The sequence below is a fragment of the Nycticebus coucang genome, chromosome 5 (genome assembly GCF_027406575.1).
Source record: "Nycticebus coucang isolate mNycCou1 chromosome 5, mNycCou1.pri, whole genome shotgun sequence".
Lineage (NCBI taxonomy): Eukaryota > Metazoa > Chordata > Mammalia > Primates > Lorisidae > Nycticebus > Nycticebus coucang.
Window position 1 is genome coordinate 110,378,158 of NC_069784.1, and position 23,661 is coordinate 110,401,818.

The 23,661-nt window shown below is 36.5% G+C and overlaps 1 protein-coding gene across 3 annotated transcripts in view; it reads left to right on the forward strand.

Moving 5' to 3' along the window:
* Nucleotides 1-23,661, forward strand: part of EYA4 (EYA transcriptional coactivator and phosphatase 4) — a 257,652-nt gene that overhangs the window by 127,336 nt on the left and 106,655 nt on the right. For 2 of the 3 annotated variants that reach the window (XM_053592554.1, XM_053592555.1), the window contains one exon: nucleotides 7,416-7,465. In XM_053592554.1, the coding sequence (XP_053448529.1) occupies nucleotides 7,416-7,465 (50 nt within the window). Of the gene's footprint in view, nucleotides 1-7,415; nucleotides 7,466-8,762; nucleotides 8,826-23,661 lie in introns of those variants that run through there. The other variant, XM_053592560.1, reaches the window with a different exon arrangement.

The following is a 23,661-nucleotide window of genomic DNA, read 5'->3' on the forward strand; positions in this document are numbered from 1 at the left end:
CCACTTAAACATGGGGTATTCATTTGTATCTCTGATGCAGAGATAAATGATTTAAGTGACTACCCCACTTAAACATGGGGTATTCATTTGTATCTCTGATGCTGCAGTTAAAGGAAAGTTGCGAAATTTTTCTTTGCATGGAAGTAGATGCAGACTTTCAGTGATGTAGTGGAGTTTTCTTACTTTTATAATAAATAAACGGTGGCTCGGGCTTTTGGAAACTGGCATTTGGAGTTGTCATGGAGACGCGTGGGTAAGGAATGATAAAGAGGTTTGAAGAGGGTGATAGTAAGAAAAGGAAAGAATAAAGAAACTCCCCTAACCCTACGAAAAGGATTTCAGAAATGTACGAATTTTAGACCTGCAGGATTTCTATTTCTAAGGAAAAAGACATTTTATAAAAATAGTTCTATATGTTTTAATAATCAGGTTTTTATGAACTTTATTTATAAGGTTTTAATTACTTTTGACCACCATTTGGGAAAACGGAGTTTTATTTTCTTTGAAAAGCCTCTCAAATTTACATGGACATATTGAAACCTAGATGCATTTTAAAAAACTCTTGATGACACCTTTTGTGTTCCAAAGATTTCTTTTAAATTTTGAGTTTTTAAAAGAAGTAAATTATAATGTATTTATTAGTTATCAGTAAATTATAATGTGTTACTTAGTTATCAGTTATCTTTGACTTTTTTAAAAAGCAATGTGATGATGTCCATTCAATTGTGATGTATCAAATAAAAACATAATTTGCTTTCCCAGAATAAAGCTGGAATCATTACTAAAGATACCTTAAAAATTCCATTATTTAATTTAAAATTCAAATATGACCAACTTCTAAGTATTAGAAAATACACAAAATGTCACATAGCATTGCTATTTCCAGAAGTATTTTCACTGAATCAGAACCTAGTAGTAACTAAAGTTAGATAGTGTTCTGCTTTATCACGTAACTATATAATGATTTTATTCATCCCAGTTATAAGGTACATTTTATAAAGTATACAATTTTACAAGACTCTAGGCATTGATATTGTGCAGTGTTTTTAATAGTTTATTGAGTCAGTTTCAAATTTTAAAGTATTCACGTTTGAAATATAAACAAAGCCAACAAATCTAAATTTTTGTTGACAATTCTGTATTATTTCAGTACTTATGAAGAGTTTGACATGCATCAGTCTGCAATATAATTTGAATTTTTGAAGAGATCTTATTTTTGTATCTTGTACCATGTTTTCCTTTAGCAATAATGCATTCAGATCTAATTTTTATTATGTTCCATACACAGTTCAGTGAAGAAGTAAATATTGTCACTACCCATAAGAATATGTATAACAAATCAGCAAACTTTCATTTCTAAAGTTGTCATCTTCAATTTACAGTTGCTGAATTGATCCTTTGTTATCACTGTGTATTTATGTTCTAAGACTTAGTCATTAATGTCAATTTCAAACAAAATGGAGTTTCAAAAGAGATCTTTTGAAAATATCCCTCTTATGTTATTCCATTCTTTTCACATCTTTACTATTGTTAATGTTTCAGGATTTATTAACAGTAAGATTAAGTAGAAAATAATTGGGGTAATTGAGTCCAGTTTTTTTGGAAGATGGTGGAGGGAATAAAAGAAACTTGTTCTTGTTTGAAAACATTTTTATGAGTTAATTGTTTTTCTCCTCAAAAGACTAAGTTTTTCAAAGCATCTGGTGGTTCTGAAAATGATTAAGATGTTCTTTATATTTGAATGTAATAGTCATAATCCAGAAGATTCTAGAGATGATAGGATTTTCCACATATCTTTTCCAGACGATGAATGTATTCATTTTTCTCAGTACCAAATCCTGCATCCTTCATTATTTATTATAAAGTATGCTTTATGTTATGTAATTGCAGCTTAAAAATTGAAGGATGAATAGCATTATAAAATAAGGAAAATGATCTTAAAAAAGTTGTGTAACTATGTGACATTGTTGATCAGTCCTCTCTTACCCTTTCTTCTGGTTTATTTTTTTCCTCAGCTCTTCCCGTTGCTAACGGTGTGTTCTTTGTTTACCAGTTTACTTAGTGTATGTTTCCTCCACTAGAATCCATGATTCCTCTAGGAAGGTTTTTCTTGGTCTAGGTCAAGGTTGTTCAATAGAAAAATTATGCATAAATATATCTATTTTTTATTTTCTAGTAGGTACATTAGAAATGTTAGAAGCAACAGAGGAAATTATATTGCCTAGTATATTCCAAATATAATTTCATTTCACAATATCAAGAATGTTAAGATATTTTAATTTTCTTCTTTTTACACCAAGACTTTGAAATCCAGAGTGCCTTTTACACTTAAAGAATCTCTCAGCTCAGTTCAGCCACATTCCAACTTCTAAATAGCCTCCTGTGGTTGTGGCTCTTGGTTGAACTGCTTAGCTCTTGTTGGCCTCTGTTCCTAGAGGGGGACTTGACATGAGGCATTCAGTAAAGTCTTGTTGAATGAACAGACTAGATCTTGATATTTTGGATCAACCCAACCTAGAAGTTGTTTTCCATGTTAGAGCTTTTTTTTTTGCATTTGTTGGAGTGGTGGTACAGTGGATGGTAGGGGTATCTGGATAATTTTTTCAAAACTTTGGCTCACTTTGCTGATGTGGCATTTAAATATTACCGGTGCTTGGTGAAAACTGGTTACTTCAAGTGTTTCAATTTAGAAGATGTGCTTAGTGTTTGGTATATTATAAAAGTAACTTAGCAGGTTCTTTGAAAATTTCTCCATGGAACTTTAATTTCAATTCTTGGTTTTAAAAAGGGAGGTATTAGTTAAAAAGGTACAAAATTTCACTTATGCAAGATGAGTTTAAGTCATAGAAATCTGTATAGTTTGGTGCCAACAGAACCAATGCTGTGTTATATTCTTAAAAATTTACTAAGATGGTAGCTCTTATGTTAAGTATTCTTAATACGGCCAGGTGCGGTGGCCCACACCTATAATCCTAGCCCTCTGGGAGGCTGAGGCAGGCAGATAGCTTGAGCTCACAAGTTAGAGACCAGACTGAGCCAGAGCAAGACCCCATCTCTCAAAAAATAGCCGGGTGTTGTGGCAGGTGCCTGTCATCCCAGCTACTGGGGAGGCTGAGACAAGAGAATCACTTGAGCCCAAGAGTTTGAGGTTTGAGGTTGCTGTGAGCTACAACTCCTCGGCACTCCACCGAGGGCGACAAAGTGAGACTCTGTCTCACTTTATTCTTAACACACATACACACATGGAGGGTGGAAGGAAACTTGTGAAAGCAGTGGGTAGTGTCTCACAATAGATGTGGTGATGATTTCACAAGTATTTTATTTTGATCTCTGAACTCTTCAGCCGTATACATTAAATATGTATGCCCTTTTGTATATTATTTATATTTCAATAAAGGGCCTTTTTAAAAAGAAAGAAAAGTAAAGCAACCTAATGTAAGCAACCGGCAAACCTAGCGTGGGTGATAAAGAAAGGCTTAATATACGTATTGCCTCCATTCTGATTTCAGCCTTGCTGGTGCTAGGTGTGGGATATTGGGCAAGGTGTTTAACTTCTTTATGCCTTAATTTAATTCTTTGTAGCAGGAGGACTTTATTCATCATACTTATCTTAATGGATTAAATGAAATTACATATATGCACAGTCCAGCACAGTGAGTGAAAAAGAACAATTATTTTAGAAATGGCAATAATTATCATTATTGAGATGTAGTAGAAGTCACACTTTTAAATCTTAAGGTGCTTTGAACTTGAAGTTCATTTTGAACTTTTTACTTTGTGTGTTTGTGAATTTTAGGTTTTTAACGTGTTCTAGTTGAAATGTCCTCCTAAATCCAGTTTTGAAATTTGCTATGTTTTTCTTTCTGGTTCTCAGTATTATCACATGGGAATTGGGAAAAATAAAGTATCTTCCTAAACCTTGTGCCTGGTGTATAAAAACACTCAGAAAGTTTAGCTATTTTTCATTTCATTTCTTCACCCCCAAAGTGGGCATCTTAATATTTATATTTTCATATAGAAAATATGGATATAGAAAATTTCATTTGGATATTTGTATTCCATTGGACACACTTTACTTTTCTTAAACTTTTAACTCTCTTCATGCTTTGCTTTTCCATGTACTTTTATTTATTATTTCTCTGAAGAGACATTAAGTAGGTTAATATTCACTTTGTTGCAGCCAATTACAATTCATTTAGCATTTCATGTATATTTTTGCCCATCTCATGCATCTTATGGAAACTAGGATTTGGATTTAAGTATAGGGCATGAAATTCTGCCTGATTTTCTTGGCCTGTTTGTTCCCATTTTATTCAAAACAAATTCAAAATTAAGCCAATTGCTGTGGTGTGCACCTATAGTCTCAGCTACTTGGAGGGCTGAAGTAGGAAGATAACTTGAGCCCAGAAATTTAAGGATAGTATACCACAGTACAGCTTGTGAATAGCCACTCTACTCCAGCCTTGACCATATAACAAGTCTGTCTCTCAAAAACAAAACGAAACAAGCAAATAAATAAATAAAATTTAAGAAGTAAATTGGTGCTCATTGAAGACAGTAGGTTCTATATATTTTTCAAGAATATTCTTTCTTCTGTAGCATATATGGTTCACCAGATGTCATTTAATGAAGTACCAATAGTCTCTCAAATAGGAGAGTGTGTTCAAAGTAAGTAACACTATCGTTGGATTTTAATTTCATAATTAGCACAATTATAAATATAAATATCTTTTTTCATGATTTATTTAATGTCTTCCCATTAATTTAGAAACGAGGTGGGGTTTTGAAGCAGTTTAAAGATGTTATAACTTTATTTGTCTTTAGTATTTCTAGAATTTCTGTTCAAGGACCGATTGAAAGTTCAGATCATAGTCCACTTAACACTCTGCTTCAGTCATTCTTTGAATTCTGTCTTAGAAACATGTGTCAAAAATATCATGTCTTAGTTTGGGGCTTCCCTACCTCTTAGTGGTAGAGTCAATGGTTCACTTGGTAAACTACTATTTAGGAAGCTGCTCCCCGAGGCTGGAGATTTAGTGCTGTACAAGGTCAATGCCATCCCTGCCTTTGTGGAACTTTTTCTCTCCTTCTTGTTGCTTTAGGTTCCTCCCCAACTTTCAGCCCTCACCTTGTCCTCCTCCATTATCTTCTCGACCATCCACGTCCACACAGTCTGTTTCCTAAAACCTTTCAGTGGTCTTCACTAACCAAAGATTAAACTCCAAAATCTTTACCATCTACAAGACTTCATTGGTTCTCCTAGCAAAGTTCATGACACTGAAATACTTAATTGGTCTCCAAATTAGTCTTTTAGGCCTGTTATCCTTGAAGACTCAGCTCAGAAGTCATGTTCCTTGTTGCCTTCTCCATCTTCCTACGGCTGGGGTTGTTTGTCCTTTGGACACCCAGAACACTTTACGTAGACCTCTCTTGTAGTGGTCATGGTATACTAAATACTACTCTTCTATCATTTGATCATAAACCAATGAATGGCTTTCCTAAAAATACCCACTTTGATGAATGTGTAACTCTAACCATATCTAATTCATTCTTTCATCACATGCTCATTTTTCAGCATTAGTTACAAGCCTGGGACTCTGTGGGAAATAGACAGCAAATAAATCAGTAGACGTGTTCTCTACCATTATGGTTACCACTTGGAGAATAAAACAAATAATCAGAACTGTGCTTTGGAGTTATGCTTTGGAAAGCCATGGGTATTAAAGAAAAACATTCTTACTTTTTAAGCTATAGGAAGCCTATCTGGCTCTCACTCTCAGTTGGGTGCCTGTGTCTAGTGGATTTGTGGTGGTCTAGGGCTTCTTCGGTCAGTCTCAAGGTCTGGTCATCACGGTCTTGTGGAAAGGGGCGTTCATCTTGGGGTGATTTCTGTGTATTCATCGGGAAGTTCATATAGCTTCTGGTGAAAATTCATAGAAAGAACCAGTGGGGAGATAATAGAGTTCTTCTTTCATGATACCCTTCATTTTTAGTTCTTGTTTTTCCTGAACAAATTTAATGGATGTAAGATTTCTGTAGACAAATTTTGTAGTGAATTTTACTTTTACATTTTAAGAAAAATATTCCTTTTTCCTTTTCCCCTTTTTGTCTTCTAGTTCTTTTTTTTTTTTTTTTTTGAAAAAACTACTCTTGAAAGCCTTTTTTTTTTTGCCTCTTTCATCTCATAATGCTGAGTACTATGTTAAGGGCATAGAACATATTATGTAATAAGACAGGATGACAATCTCCTTGCTAATCAGTTTTATTTTCATATTATAGAAATGTATACACAGGATGCAAAAAAAGTTAATAAAGAAAATCATCAGTTTTCCAGATTATAAAAATGTCTAGGCTTGAAATTGAAAACAAAAGACACAGATTTTTGAAACACTTTTATGTGTTTCCTTTTTAACTATTCTTCTGGGAAAGAAGAGGAAAAAAATTACTTTGTGAACTGGAAGGACAATGCTGTATCTTCAAAATTCAAAACTTGTTTTTAAGTGGTATGATTCATACTGTGACTCACATCACACAAATGTGTCCCTGTGTTTTCAGTAGACTTTTTTTGCTTGCAAGTCATATATTAGAAGTTAAAACTCCTGGGATTCTGTAGGTTGTGTAGATAGGTTATAGCGATGTGAACACCCAGAGTATATGATGATGCATTTATAAATGTGTGTTGCATATTTTCTACATTAACTAAGAGATTTTTGAAGTTGAGTCTACTATGCACATAGTATACCTTTAAGATCACAATAATCAGATGTACCTGTCTGTGTTTGAAGTTAAATTGCGAAAAGCTACGGATTTCTGCTTTACCTTCTCTTAGAGGATGCACCACAAACTTCTTCAGAAATGAGTAGCATGCTTTAGAAGTAAAAATTATTCTCATTTTTAAAAAACCAAGAAATGTAGTCTGCAAATGTTTGTGAAAGCAATGCCGAAACTTACCTGCTATGCTGAGACCTATGTAAGACAGATAGCCACTGGATGGAGAAATGAAAATTAAGATATAAACATTGTAGCCAACACCGTGCTTTGCCCCAGAACTAGTGTTCACTGTGAGCTTTTCTAGGAGAGAAGCAGTATGACCTGGAAGAACATTTCTCAGTAGTTCTAGTTCCTGAGAGAGAAACCTGGCTCGTTGGGGGTGGGTTTCTTTGCTCCTAGTTAGGGTAGTCCCCAGCTATTTTAGTTGAAGATTTTGCATACTAATGGAGTCCAGGGAAATGTATTTGGCAGCTGGTCATGAAATATGTTAGTTAGTACCGCATGGCACTGCTGTGAAACGTGGGGAGAATGTCACAGAGACCTTGGTGATCAGAGCCGGATCCACTCTAGGTTTAACAAGGGTGTGAACCTGAGTAAGGAAGTTGTGTTTTCATATGAGAATAACTAGTACTCTTTTCTTACAGGTAAAGAAAACTTGCACAGACTCAGATGTTTCAGAACCTCAGAATTCCAGGTACAGTAAAGGGCAAGATTCCACTCCGAAATCAATCGCAAATTTGTAGAACTAGTGAGATGTTATGCAACTGTGTGCTGACATACCGAGCTTCTTTAGAACTTATCTTTATGGAAATTATGTTATACTGGCTACAGGATGGTTAATCATAATATTAATAAAAAAGGACTATATTTGAAATCAGTTTTAAAGAGCAATAGTAGAAACATCTCTAGAAATACTTGAAAAGTTAATACCTTAGCGTTCATTATTTGGAGCCCATAGAAATGATGAATGGAAGTGGTCAGACCATTTCATACAGAAGTTCAGCATCATTTAGTTGTTTGTGGTTAGCCCAAATGCCTGACAGATTGTTTTTTTAATAGGCCTACACATTTTCATTGATTTCATTTCAAAATGCAGGCCTCAAGGTTAAATGATTAAGTAAAAGTGTTGTAAATACCATGACAATAATAACATGTCCTTAATATGATATTAATGATATGATTTATCCTATTACATTAAGAAATTTGTATTTAATTTGTGAGTTGGGTCTCAGTTTATTTTGTCTTAGTCCACCATATAATGCATGCGGAGATTTTCTTGGTTTAATAAAATAATACATATCTAGGTATAATGTTAATAACCACTATGTTTCCCTTTTGGAGAATAAGTATATATTATGTACGGTCTGTTCAGAGTTTGAGTAACTCATTCTTTGTTTTATGCAGTATGATAGTTCTATAATAGACTCTTGTATATGTTATATTAAAATGATTACACATATTACATTAAAATAATTATATTAAAATGATTTCCCTTTGGCTCATTAAGAATGTATAATGGTAAGGAATTTTTAACTTTTGATCTTTGTTTTTTATAATTAACTATCAAAATAGAACCAAATAATTTTAGCTTTAGGTCCTTAGGAGATGGGTGAACTGTTAAATTTTTTCCTACAAAGCAGAGTAATTCTAGGGTGTGTGAAGAGAAAGGAAGGATGGTGTTCTGTTTCTTGTAGTCTTTCCTTCCTACTGATTTGTTGACCTGTATGAGTGACCTACCTGTGACCTGCTTTGTAAAGATTATATAAGTAATTAGATAACTTTTGCAAGCAGCTGGTCTTGAGGCTTCGTAGGAAAAAATATCAGTATAATCTTTTTCATTATTAACATTTCATATCAAAATTTTTTAGCCTGAAGACAACTGAAGATTTTTGAGCAGGTGATATTATACTTAAATAAACTTTATTTTATTATTTAGAAAAAATTTTGAGACTGAATCTCACTCTGTTGCCCAGGCTGGAGTGCAGTGGCACCTCATACCTCACTATAACCTCAAACTCCTGGACTTAACTGATCCTCCTGCCTCAGCCTCCCAGGTAGCTGTGACTATAGGTGCTTACCACCACATCCAGCTAATTTTTAAATTTGTTATATAATTGGGATCTTGCTATTATATTGCTCAAGCTGATGTCTAATTTTTGTTTTCAACTGTTTCTCTTACCTAGGCCTCTCAGAGTGCTCAGATTACAAGCCCACCACTGTTTCCAGCCCTTAAGTAAATTATAAACAAACAGAAAGCAATCAAACTGATTCATTGTTCATATATGATATCAGTAAATAAGAAGAAACAGAAAGAATTCAGAACTCATCACATTTAAGCCTGGAATTTAAGATCATTCTTTTGTAATCTAGAAAATCCCAGCCCAAGTAGTCTTAACAATACAATTTTATCATTTAATAATATAAGTCTCTGTAAGTTGAAAGGTGTCTAGGATTCTGGAAATCAGCAGTTAGTTGCTGATTAACTGCTTCTGAAAGTTTTCCTAATCTGTAGTATAAGTGGGTAAAATTAGGCAAATTGGTTTCTAAGAACTCTAAAGCTTTGTGATGCCAAAATCAAACAACAGCAAAAAAAAAAAAACAAAAAACAATATTAACACTCAGGGTTCAAGATGGAAAGACCTTCTAAATGCTTAAATGCTTTGCAGTCATTTATTTGTTCAGGTTTGCCCAGCCATTTTATTAGTGACTGGCCTTATCTCCTGACTTCTGGTACAATGAGTAGTCTCTACACTGTGATCACTGTCAGTATCATAAACGTGGCTATTCTTGAATCCTGTATTTATTCACCAACATTAAGTCTGGGAGTGCTAGAATGGGCCTTTAGTTAACACAGTGATAAAACACCAAGAAGAGAATAAAAGTATGCTAAAGAACTCTTTGTACAATAAGGATACAGTAATTTACTGGATAGTGAAGAGTTCAAAAAATGATTGAACAGTATTTATTACATGCATATACTGAGGCTCAGTTTTTATAATGTATCAGAAAAAGAAAAACCAAACAACCAAAACCCCTTTAATATAGTATATACATATAGGGGTGCTTTATTTTGTGCTCCTTAAGAACCACAAACATTCATATTCTTTCTCTCCTTTTTGAATTCTCTGTGTGTGTGTGTGTGAGAGAGAGAAAGAGAAAGAAAGACTGACTCAGATTGAGATGTAAAGCCTGGGGCTAGTGAATTCTATTCTAAACAAATGTTAAGTAAAGAATGAAGCTCAAAGCAATACCAAAATATATATCAGCATAATATGTGAGTTGGAGGCCCGCTGCTGCCATACAAAGCAATACCTCACTTGGAACCTAACGCGAGCATCACTCATTTATTTAGCTAGCTTTATAGTGTGTTGGTTTTGGATTTGAAATGATCATAATAAATGCAGATGGGAAGTGTTTTTACAGTAGAGAAATAATTAAATTGGGTGCGGAGACTGTCAGGAGAATTCTTGGAAGTGACACATGCATCAGCAAGTTCTTTGTCTTGCTTGGCCTTACTTCTTCCTGTGGACAGAAATGCTCGGGCCCCAGAGGTAACTAGTAGATTGGGGAAGAAAAGTTTACAAACCCGTGCACTGTTAAAGAAGGCAAAACTGTCTTCTTAGAAATAATATTATGTGCATATGCTAAAAACCAAACATAAGGAATTATAATTGTTTCGTAAAACCATTAAAACCTGGTGTCATATGAAAAGGAATATAATGTGCTTCATAGTAAAATTGACATTCTTCACATTTTTTCTGTTTTTTTTTTTTTTTGCTGACTTATGTGTTGCTAAGTATGTCCAGAATTTACTGTTGTTGGCCGGTATTCCTAAAACTAAAGCTAACCATAAAATGAATACGTGAGAAAACTAAAATTTATCCTTTTCTCATGTTTTACCTACAATTTATCTCATTCTTTAATTGCATCTTTATAATACCTTACAGTGCCTCTGTGTTAAAGGGGGCTGCGTGATACCCAAGGAGTTCTTTGGTCATTTTCTGTTTCTGTTGCTCTTTTTCTTTTTCTGTTTTGGACCACTGACTAGTACAGCACTTTCACCAAGACAAAATATAAGATAGAGAAAGGAAATAAAATTCAAATCAGGCAGTTTTATTTTATACTTGTTCTGCTTATTAAGGAGGGAATGGAAATATAGATGTTGGTGAAATTAGGCTTTGAAGTAAATTCCTTCACTTTGTTTTATCCTGCAGCTTTATTTTATCCTGGCCATAGTATCACAGGCAGACTATATAGTAAGGAGATTTAAGGGGGAATATTGAAATATATGAAGTACCTATGGCACATATGAATTAAGATGATAGTTTTAGTATGGAGAATAAAAAAGAGATTGTGTGGGTAGTGGGGAGGATTGACTGTTTCCTATTCCATAAGTTACAGAAATTGAATTTGCTGAGTATCAGAAATTAGCAATGGCCTTGGCCTGTGTCTTCTGGTTCTAGTCTTTACTCAGTTTACAAGTATCAAGAGGAAAGCAGAACGACTCTCCAGTTTTTAAAGAAGCATTGGAATTCATTTAAGTTTAATGTCTAAGACAATAGAGCCTCTCTGTAACTTGACCACCCAAGGGACTGTAACAGACTGGTCAGCATATGGAGGTGCTGGTCAACACGACAAACTAGGCACATGGCCCGTGTCTAGTCTATAAAAATTTGGTCAACTTCAGGAGGTGGTCACTGTAGGAAGGTGGTCAACTATGGAGGCTCTACTGTAATTACGTGAGCCTGAAGTAGTTTATTCCAAGACTGTGTAAAACCTTAAAAAGTGAAATTAATTTATTTTCTATAAATAATGACTTAGCATTGTCATATTTAAGTTGTTAAGTTATACATATTTATTTGCTAGTAAAATAATAGTTGCAGTGCTTCCAGAAGACTGAAATGTTTATCTGAATATAATTGCCTGAAATTAAATACTTCAGTATTTTTTCAGTGAGGAAAGTGAGGGGCTCCTTCATAAAACCATGCATAATTTTTCACTGTGTCGAATCAGAGGTCCATCTATCTCAGTAGTCTGTCTCCAAGAAGTATCAAAAAATCATTACTGCCAGGTTACATTTTTTTCAAACTTGACAATTTGGGGATGTAGTTCCAATGGCTTAGATTATGTCAGTAATGCAATCTAGTTGTACTGTCCACAGAATTACATGACCATTTTTCAGACTTGGTTATATTATTACCATGCTTCGTACACTATATTTTTGACTAATTTAGTCAGGAAATCGCTAATCACAGTGCAAAGTAATAATTCCTTTTAGTTACTTAAAACCGTTTCTTTCAAATTATAAGGTATACATCCCCTGACAGGTAGGTGTTCGAAGAGCGTGATTTAATTTTTGTGTTATTTGGTTAAGCTGAATCATGTTATAGTTTGACCCTTTTCTTCCCCATTTTGAAAAGTGTTTTGTCTCATTTCAAAGTTTGGCTTCATGTGGATGCCTTTCCAGTCTCTTTGTGATTTGGGCTGGCATTTACTAGAGATTTTCCGAATCCTTTTTGCCTTTTCTGGGATATGTTGACAGATTCCTACAGGTGTGGAGGCAGGAGGGTCTGTGAACCCGCTAATGGTGTGTTCTGTTTTGCTGTTAATCGCTACTTCATTTCAACTCATCCTCCAAATCTTTCTCAGTGCTTCTTCCTCAGGGAAGCCTTCCCTGGACAGCAGAGAGGTCATCCCTGGTTTCACAGGCCACAGGGTGTCATGTTCTCCATCAGAGATGCAGAGATTACTTTAGTAATGCCTTTTCCATTTGCTACCCTGTAAGGTCCACAAGGCTACAGACCCTCTATGCTGTGTGTCATCACAGGGCCCGAGCACATGGCAGGTCTCCAAAATGTATCTGCTAAATGAATGAATCACTTCCAAATGCAGGAATCTGGCTTGCAACCTCTCCTAGAATATCTCACCTAACCATATATCCCTAACGTGATTTTATTAGGGATTTCTCTCTGCCATCTCAAACTTCACTTGTGAAAAGTTAATTGTAATTGTTACATTTTCTTTGCCAGGGTCTTTCCTTTGCAGTGATAATTCTCTCAGTTTTCTTACCTATGTACTTATTTTTTTCTGAGACAGAGTCTCACTCTATCACCCTCGGTAGAGTGCCGTGGTATCATATCTCACAGCAACCTCAAACTGTTAGGCTCAGGTGATCCTCTTGTCTCAAACTCCTGAGTTAAGTAGGACTATAGGAACCATAGTACAGAACACCCAGCTAGTTTTTCCTTTTTGGGGGTGGGGGTGGGGTAGAGATGAGGTCTGGCTCTTGCTCAAATTAGTCTCCAACCCCTCAGCCTCCCAGAGTGCTTGGATTACAGGGATGAGCCACCGCACCCAGCCTTGTCTTTGAACTTCTAAGAAGGTGCCCACGCATCACTGCTCCTGGGTGTATGTGTGATCCCTCTTTAACCACCCAGATACTAAAACCTCTCTCTCTCTTTTAAATCTTAGTTCTAAATGTCTGGAGAAGAGGATGTTATCAGAGAGGAAGGGTCCTCAAAAGAGAAAGATGGCTTTCTGGAGCCGCCTCTGGGAGTGTATGAATTAAGGGCCAGGAGAACTTCCAAGAAAGGGGCAGATAACGCCACAAATGCTCTCATGCTCTCTACCTTCCCTTCTCAGAAGATATAATATAACCCCAGTTATTTTATCCATCACGCACCCCTCTCCCATCCTTCACTTTATAATCCAGCATACATCAGGGAAACTAAAAATTCCCTGCCCCTTCCCTAATTAGATATCATTCATTTCACTAGTACACAGACTTAGAGCTTGGTTTCATAACAGACATCCATGAACCCTGATCTGTGAAGTAGAGATTGCTGGAGACAGTCTTCTACGTGGGGTGGCAGCCAAACTGCACAGTGGAGGAGCTCAGTTCACCTCTTTTGTAAGCTCCTCTGCCAATTTTTGTCCTTCCTAGACCTATACCCAACTGACCTGTTGTGCTATTCAATAGACCCTGTCTTCTCCTCTGCTCTCAAATACCAATCTGAATGCAAATTGCTGTCTCCATTTCCTGTGATTAATCTCGTTGTTAGGTAATTGTCTAGCTAATGCACTTTATATTATGGTTTAAATTATTTACCTTTCTGAAAGTAATTTTACTAAAATTAGTGTCTAGGTTGCACATAAAAAAATACATTCAAATATACCTACAGAAATAGAATCAGCCATCAATAACCTGCCAAATTTGAGATTTTAGCAAGCTATTTTATAGGTATTGAGAGGTCACCAGTGGATTTCTGATCAGGTAATGACATGATTAAAATTGTGCTGGTGATGGCAGATCAACACAGGTGCTTAGAGGTGGGGAAACCAGCTATGAGACTTACTCTAAAGGCCTGAGAGACAGTTAGCAAATTGCGGTTATTTGAAGGAGGACTTATGCGCAATTATTGTTACAGTTTAAACACATTTTCCAAATTTTCTACACTGAACATTTATTTCTTTTGATTTAAAAATAAATACATATATGTAAAGAATGAAATGATATATTTGGCTGGCAACAGGCATGGTGGCAGTGAAAGGAATCCGGCCCCTTCTTTCTGACAGTTCAGATGATTCTCTAGAAATAAGAAAATGCCTGACTTCCCCACATGTATTGGTGATTAATTCCAGAAAAATGGCTATGTTCCTGCTCATCCTCTCCTACAGTAAACTGAGCTCTGAAATCTTTGTGGTTAACAGAAAGAAACAGTCTTTCTGGAGACGGCTGGCTGCTTTGAATTAATTTGATCAGAGTAATGTGTTACAGAAAGTAGCATTGGTTTAGTGACATTTATTCCAAAAGGCTTAAGGGGCTGAGACAAGACTTGACTGTGGGTGGGAGTGGTGATCGTCTCTCAGTATATACATGAAGTCACTAAGCTTCATAAATCCTAATGCTTATTTTGGACTTGGCACATCTTTAGTGCAGAAGTCCTAGACTCAATGTGAGTTGAAACATGGGAGCTTTGAGGGTCCTCCTTCCTGTTGGGTCAGCTTAAGATGCACCTGACAGTTTTCCTTTCATTTGTTCAATTAGAGGAAGACTTTTTCTTCCCCTTAAAGTTACTACTTACTGGGGCTTCTACCATGTGTCTGGCATTGAAGGCTTGAGATATTCGGGGAACAAAACAGGAGGATACATGATAATGGAGTGTGATGGAAGGCTGTAAACACTAGTGAATAAAAAGTGAGGGCCAGCCCATGGCTTAGTGGTTAGGGCGCCAGCCACATGCACTGGGGCTCATGGGTTCAAACCTGGCCCAAGCCTGCTAAATACACAAACAAACAAAAAAATAGCCAGGCATTGTGGTGGGCACCTATAGTCTCAGCTACATGGAAGGCTATGGCAAGAGAATCACTTGATCCCAGGAATTTGAGGTTGCTGTGAGCTATGATGCTACAGTCCTCTACAGAGGGCGAAAAAGTGAGACTCTGTTACAATAAAAATAAATAAACAAATAAATGGAAAAGAGCGATGGCCAGGAATGTTGGGGGGAATAGACTGTACTTTTAAATTGGATGATATTTGATCAAAGACTTGAAGGAGTTGGGCAAATAAGCCAATCAGAGGGCTGGAGGAAGTACATTCCCTTGGGGATAAGCCAAGCTACAGTCCCCTTGGTTGAAGCCTTCCTGGTGTGTTCACCAATAGGGAGCACAGTATGGCTAGAAAGGGGTAAGCCCAGAATTTAAAATGGGAAATGTCAGTAGTCTAGAAAACCTACTATTTCTAGTCCTTCCTGTATTTTGAAAATATTTCCTTTGAATTTTAATAAATCAGTTAAAAATAATTTTTTCTTGGTTCCTTGGTAGTAGTCTGACAGGCACCTGGTCTACCATTGGCACAAAGTGGGGTTGATCCCCATCCAGAAACACCTGTCTCTGCCACACCACACACATCTCTGAGATCAGGGCTCTCTCCTGCTTGGAAGGCTTCAAGCTCCTTCACCAACAGAACTCAAAGCGTCAAGTCTTTTCTAAAGTAATGCTTTTAGAGTTTCAGCTGTAAATATAGATGAGCATTTAGTAGTGATTCCAAAATTTTCATTTCTAAAGGTACAAAAATTCTGCTCATTATCTCACGTATAATCATCACATTTTAGTTGTCTTAGCAACCTACACAGTGTTCTCATTTGCTTTTCAATAAGCCGCTGGATGAATGGATTCTTTGTTCATGTGTTTATGAATTTCTATCACCTGATACTTGATGTCTTTCAGGCCTGCTTACTGTGCCAAATAACTGTCTTTATAAAAATTCTTAAAATTCACATAACTAAAGTTAAACTTCACTTTTCCCCCACATCTAAATTTCTCATGAGACGATATCCAATCTAAGAATAGTTGATAAAAAATGTATATAGGCTTATATTTTCAAAATGCATTCATTTTAATCACAATTAATTTCCAAGGCCCCACAAACTTGGCAAACTCGGTTGCCTAACAAACCTTACCACACAGACGTAGCTGAGAACTTCAGAGAAAGAAAAAAGCCTGTTGACAAATCTTGGTGTCATAGGATTTTCTCTGAGATGCTATCTCAGAGGCTGTTTTCTTTCTATAATTCTAAATTCTAAATGGTGGAATATGTGAAAAGCATTTAGAGAAGTACCTATCACATATTACATGAATTTAAATGACTGCTTTTATTACAAGCAGACGTAGCGATACCATTGACAAGTGGCAGGCTAACAACAGGAAGGAGAGAGAAAAATAACAAAAAATAAATGTAAGAATGTAAAATCCTCAGTCACATGAGACAGTTGTCATCCCTGAGGACATTGGAGCGTCTTACTTAGTACTGTTTAATAATTCTCATTAGTTTTCATCACCCCAATTCTCTACATGGAAGTCCAAATTGTGTTTGGCAGTATAACATTTTAGATACATTTATAGACAAAATGACCTCATTTTAAATATGCTATTGCTTAAAATGATGCACAGCTCAGCAACACATAAAATTTGATTGGACCCTAATGATCAGTGCTAGAAGGTTCTGGATAGCTGAAGTTTTATAGAATTATTTCTTTGGCCCACTAAAAGAAGCAACTCAAGAGTCTGGATAATTTAGGGATTCCTCCCCTCCCCCCAATCCAGTTCAGCTACCTAGCACGGTATCTGGCACACAGTAGGAATGTACTGGCATTTATTCTATGAATGAATGAATGAGCAGCTAGTTTTTATATTTCTGGGGAGAAGTGGAGAGGTTTTCACATTTTTACCCTACACTGTGTTCTCACCTCAGTATGCCACATAACAACAAATGAGGCTTAAATGTCATTTGTAAGTAAGTTCAAGAGGTCAAGAGAGACCTCTAAGTTTGCTGCATGGCAATTAGGGTAACTATGTCTTAACTTATTCTGAGCAGAGTCCCAATTTATACTTGCTGTCCCAATGTCCAGTGTTCCCTTTGGTTTGGGAAACTTTACTTTCAAGACAATCTGGTTTGCATGACACATTTTATGATCACCCTAATTATAGTGATCGTGTCCTTACCAGATTTTTTGAAACTAAAAAAATGTCAATACGTTTCTATTTTCTATCCCTTCCTCCTTTGCTCCTTCCCCTTCCTTTCTTTCCTGTTTTATGATGCCTTTTACAGAGGGGCCTTGCACTATTATCTTTAAAGTGACACAATTATGTGACAGTACTTGAAATGAAAGGTCACTTAGGAGTGATTGTTCTGTTCAGGTAGGCTTGGCTTAGCTAGGAAGCTTCTTTATTGCATTATTTCCTGTGATTAATTTGTAGCAATTCCATACCTCTCAAAATAATACCATCTTTTTAACAACACAGGCAGTCTTCATGCATGAAGTGATACAATCCTATACTATTTTGCCTATTCTCTTATTTCCTATTATTCTTGGAATCAAAGAGCCGGCGTCCCAACTAATCGAGATGTTAGGAATCATGCTAGTGCCTGGGGAAGAAAAATGATTAATGTGGTTTGGCAGAAAGCCAAGGGAGATGCACCCCAACCTCACTGCAGCAGCTGTTGTGGCGAGGACTGCAGGCTTGTGACGGGAGCATCGTGTCTGACATCAGACAGCAGACCAAACAGGCTGCTGTGACTCAGACACTGACCTTTACATGTTCTTAGCCATTATGGTGTAGGTGCGCTTGTGGGGTAATTATTACCCTAGGTTTTCTCATTGTTCATTGATATTTGTTTTAAAGAGAAGCAGTGATAAAAACCCAGGTGTAGGAAAAAAATGAATGTGCAAGTGTGAAAGCGCACATGTGTGCGTGTGTATGTGTGTGTGTGTGTGTACAAGCCAAGTGATGGGAAGTATGGCCATCCTACCAGCATTTTCTCAAAGGGGACTGGGAAAGATGAATTCTTTGTAATGCAGGACGGTCCAGCACACAGCAGTATTGACCAACACGTTGCGGAAGTGTCCAGTCCTGTCCTCTTTCAGATCCCCATGGCAGCCCCATGAGTTGGGGATCAGTCATTGGGATAACTCCAAACTCCCTGGCATGTTTTCAAGCACTACTCGGGTACCCAATAGATCCCTGATTTTGATCTGAGATAGCTACTGTGTATCCTAAAAATTCACATGTCTAATGGACTAAAAAAGGTCTGGAAAATATAAGGCTTCACAAATGATTTTAGGAAAGCCAACTTGTTGAGGACCCGGAATGAATCACTGAACTTTGCTAGAAAAATCATTCCCTTCTACCACCTTTGACAGTCATCCCCAGGTGTGGTTCTCCCAGACCCTTGACATTGAAGCAAGGGCATCCATCTGAGAGTGTAGGCAGCAAAGCACAAGCCATCAATATCTTAGAAAAACAACTCAAGGTCAGTGTCCTAATAGCACCATTTGACCCCGATGCTGCCTAGACGGAGTCAGTGAGCTCCACAGCCTGAATTCAAGGCCTTTTCCCGACGCTGGAAGAAGAGCAGTGCCAGGTTTCAGGATGATTTCCAAAATTCCTATTTTTCTGGCATCTTTTTACTCTTTCCATTCCAATTCCAATCTATCATCTCCATTCCATCTAATCAAATGTTGATATTAGAGCATATGGACTTCTGTAAAATTGAGTTTTATTTCATGGAAAGTTGTTTCTTATTTTTTTTTTTATTTTTCACTTCATCCAGTGGGAATCAGTGATCTTTGAGAAATACAGGAAACGTGGCTTTTCACCAATTTGTAACCTTTTCTTGAAGTGATTTAAATGATAAAATGAGTTATCATTTATCAGTACTCCAAACAGGGGCTGGAAAGTCGTTGGAGTTGATTTCTTTTCCTTGCATATATCTTGTCTTCTCAGGGGTCTCACGCTCTGTTGTTTGTGCATCCCTTACCCCCGTCATGCGTGGGGGGCCCATTCAGTTAAAGTATCTGAGTGACTCCTAACTGTTTTGTGCTAAATGTAGAAGATAAAATTGAAAAAAAAAAAAAAGAGAGAAGACGGTGCCTGAGCTAGGCTTTGTCTTCTGGTGAAGAATCAGATGAATAGCAAAAGAATGCTGGTTTTCTGTCTGTACAATCCTGAAAGTGACCAAACTGGTTTTACACACCATATGAATTGATTCTGTGTGTACGGGGGGGAGTGAGGGGGGTATTGAGACTATTTGAGGATTTTGAGTGGTTTTCTTTTTTTGTTTTTTAACTGTCTAAATAAGCTTACCGTTTTTTCTTAAGAGAAAGGGAATTTTCTGTAACAGACTTGTAATAAATTGAATTTTCACAGCCAAATTGAAGCTATTATCAGTTGGCTGAACTCTTGCTAACAGAGTGTCTATGAGGACAGGTTTCAATTTCTTCTTATTTAAGGAGTCTTGATTTTTTTCATCTGTGACTTTTTTCCTTCATATTTCCATGTTGCCTTTACCCAGTTGGCTGTTTATATTGTCAGTAATAAGAGTTAGAACTTCTAAGTCTCACATGTGTTTTCTATTTCAAGGCCATCTTCTCAAAGTGCTCCTTTTACATGCATGCTATGGAAGGTTTGAAAACTTTTGAGAAGACTCTAAATTAAAAAGAGTCCAGGATTTCACATTTTCTTTGATAAACTGGCCATCTTGTAGAATGGAAAAGCCCAGTTTTCTAAAGAAAGGTCTCTCATCAATGAATCCCCAACAATGAAGAAAGAGAAAAAGAAAGGTCTCATATCGCATCTTCGGGGGAAAAAAGCCAACTTGCAGGTTAAAATTTTACTTGGTAAAACCTTGCCCCCAAAGTGAAACTGGTGCAATATGAACAAAGAAGAGAAACTGGGTGTGATTGGCACCTGCTGCAGGAGGGTCAGATTTGTTGAAACACTCATCATGGGGAGTATGGACCAAAGTGGATTAAATTAATATAAGGCTTATCATAGCATTACCTGGCTATTTATCTTTTGGGTAACTGTGTGCCTTCCTATGTCTGCAGTCTTTCTCTCTCCTGTTTCAATCACTGCCCACACCAGATCATGCCCAATTCAGTATCCAAGCAGAATCAGCTTGCTTTGCTAGTGGATTTTCTGTGCATAATTTATACATTCTCAGTTGTTTTCAATCTCAGGCCAAAAATTTTTATGTTATTAATTTCTTCTTCCAGACTGTCAACCATTTAATTTGGGACAAAAATAAATTATTCCTAACGAAGCACGGGCGAACAGAAGGAAATTACGTTCATTAAATCAGTACTTTTAATATATTTTTCTCTCCCTTTCAAGGAGAGGATTACTGGGAGAAACTGATATTTCATATTATTCATTATCTGGTTAGTTCACTGGATCAAGATGTTGGTGTGGGGTGTGGAAAGGTGGGAAAGTTAGGGAGTTAAAAACAGGTTGATACAAGCTGCTAAGGAAAAAAACACCCGGTGCGGTCACTTCTGTTTTAAATCAAGAATATGTTTTCAGTGAAAATATTTTCTAATGATACACAGAAGAATGTTGTTAACTTTAACTACATCTGCTGAAAATCAAAGTATAGGTAGTTACAGAGAACTGAATTCTGGCAGAAGAATTGAATCCTGGCTGTGATAAGAAACGTTTCCTATCTAATGACAATAGTTTTCTCTTTTTCTGGCTTTAAAAGTAGTAAACAGTATTTTTAAAAATGTAAGAAGTATTTTTTTTCCTCCTCCATGTTACAAGGAAAAATTGGCAACATGTCTATATGATTTCCAGAATAAGTTTCTTAAAATAATTTTGATGGGAAGTTACTTGCTTAAAGTCTGTGTATAAAGTTCTGCTGTAGTTTAATCAAGATTAAATAAAAGAAAGTACATAGAGGAGGTTTTGTATAATGGTGGGGAAAACATAGATGGAAGGAACAATTAAGACAGTTAGATCTGGAAAAATGGGAACTAGAGGGTCCGAATTTCATAATATTCATAATGTGTACCATGCCTCATTCTCTGATAGCGCTTGATTTTTACGTTTCTGGATTTGCATATCAGAATGTCAGCATAATTAGCTACTTATTTCTAGATTTTTGTGCTTCTATAATATCTATTGAAATGAGCGTCATAATAGACTAAAACACACCTAATATATATTATATGCAAAAGAAGACTGTCACTGAAGTATAAACTGATACAGACAAAGGTCAGAAAATTACATACAAGCCCCCTTGCATAAACAGTCTGTGGTTATGTAGGATTTTATTTAGCGAAATGCATGAAAATAGACTCAGTATCTGTGGATATATTTTCTAATCAGGAAATCATGTTCAAGTCAAGGATAGTAATAGACATAGCATTATTGCTTCCCTTCTGTTTTAATAGTTATTTTTTAAATGTCTTGGAGATATTCTAAATTGTGATTTAAGTTCAAGCCAACTTCAGTTAGGATCTGACCCTTTAATGTTAAATTGTGTACTTTTTCTTACTCAATTGCCATAAATTCTAATAAATTCTAACCTCTTTGTGTAATAATGGAGAGACAGTTTAAATGGGTTTGAAATTAGGCCAGGGGTCACAGCTCAAGTTTTCCTATTTTGTCCTGTTTATTCTCCTTTAGAGAGTGCCCATCAATGATTGACTAGATAAAAGGTGGTATATTACCCTGTAGAATGTTATTTAGACATTAAAGAATGAAATACTGTCATTGGCAGGAACATGGATGGAACCGGTCAGTCATTTTGTTAAGTGAAATAAACCAAGCCCAGAAAACAAATACTTGTCCTCACTCATATGTGAAAGCTAAAAAAGTGGATATCCTGAAGATGGGAAGTAGAATCATGGTCAACCAGAGGCTGGGAAAGGTAGCAGAGAGAGAAGGATAAGACAGATTGGATACAAACAATACAATTAGATAGAAGAAATAAGAGCTAGTGTTGGATAGATTAATAGGGAGGCTAGTTAACATTATGCATGCCAAAATAATTAGAAGACAACAATTCAAATACTTCTAGCATAAAGAAAAGACAAATATTTAAGGTGGTAGATATCCAGATTACCCTGATTTGATTATATGAAGGCATCAAATTGTCACATGTACCCTGAAAATATGTACATGATCTGTCTATTAATAAAAGAAAATAATTTCACATAACAACCATAGCCCGACTAAATATCATTCCCCTACTTACTAGCATAAGTTTGATACGTTCTCGTAGTCTCGTATTTTATCCTGAAACCTGGTACTTTCCTTTTCCATGGTCATGAAGACCAATTAGATGACACTACGTGATACTATGGGTGTCACGTAGTTCACACTCAATGAAAGGTAGCTGTTCTCTTCAGAGGGTGTGTACAAAAGACCCTTGGGATTGGTGAATTGACCCACAGATATGTGCTGAATCCAGGGTTCAGTTTTCTTAGGAACCTCAGCCTTGGATTGGATGGTCTTTTCCTGCATTTCTTTCTCTAACACCAAAGGCCCAGTATTTTAGCAGACACAGGGAAAAATGGCAAGCTGCAGCAGGGACATGGGTGAGCTGCCCTGCTTTTTCTGTCTTTTGAGCAGTGATCACATGAGCCAAAGGAAAAGGAGGAGAGAGCTGGGAGTTGCCCATCACCTCATTACAGCCAGCTGTTTCCACTATGTGAGGACTTTCTTTTACCCTTTCATTACAAAAGATAGCTAGATCATTTCAGCCAAAATCACATCTTTTTTTTCAAAATTAACTGTATGATTCATCACTCACACACACACATCTTGTTTGTCCTCTGATAAAACTGTGGACCCCCATGCACAGCTACCCCAGATGGCATCGTGACACAGGAGGACGTCTAATGGCAGTAATTAAAACTTCTCCCAAGTGCCTCAGAATGGAGAGTACTTTGGTGCATCTGTTAAGTTGTTGAGTGACAAGCACTTATGATGTTATCTTTTTTCTCTAATTAGTTCCTCCCCACTGTTTATTAAACGGCTCTCTAAATGCAGCACTTGCCCTCTTTATCCCCTGGTAGGTTTCTAAAAATGTGACATTCATAAAATAACTCACCATTATTTTTAAAACTTCCAGAGTGAGACTGTAGCTAAGTTTCTGGGAGCTTAAACTCAGACTACTTAGCTATCAACACCACAGGAGTTTAAAAAACTTTGTCCTGAGTAAATTAATTTTGATGAAACACTTAGGGAATTTTTGGCTGGAACTGTGACTCTTGTGCTTGCATCTCTGTCTAGTCTTGGCCATTCAGGGAGCTGTGGGATACAGAGGTGCTGTCAAGGCACAGCCAATAGGACGTATTTCAATCCCTTGTATAAAACACCCAAGCCATCACTAAATGTGATCATTGCATGTTAGCTTGGTCAGGAGTAACTAGGGTTACATTAGATGGATATCAAACAGGAAGAATAAATCTAAACCCCCATAGAATAACAGAATGAATCCATTTGCAAATATAATAAATTCTCATGTTTATATGGAGACAAGAGGGAGGGTAACAAGAGACAGACAAGACCAATTAAGAATTGGGGAAGTGAGTGGATTATAGA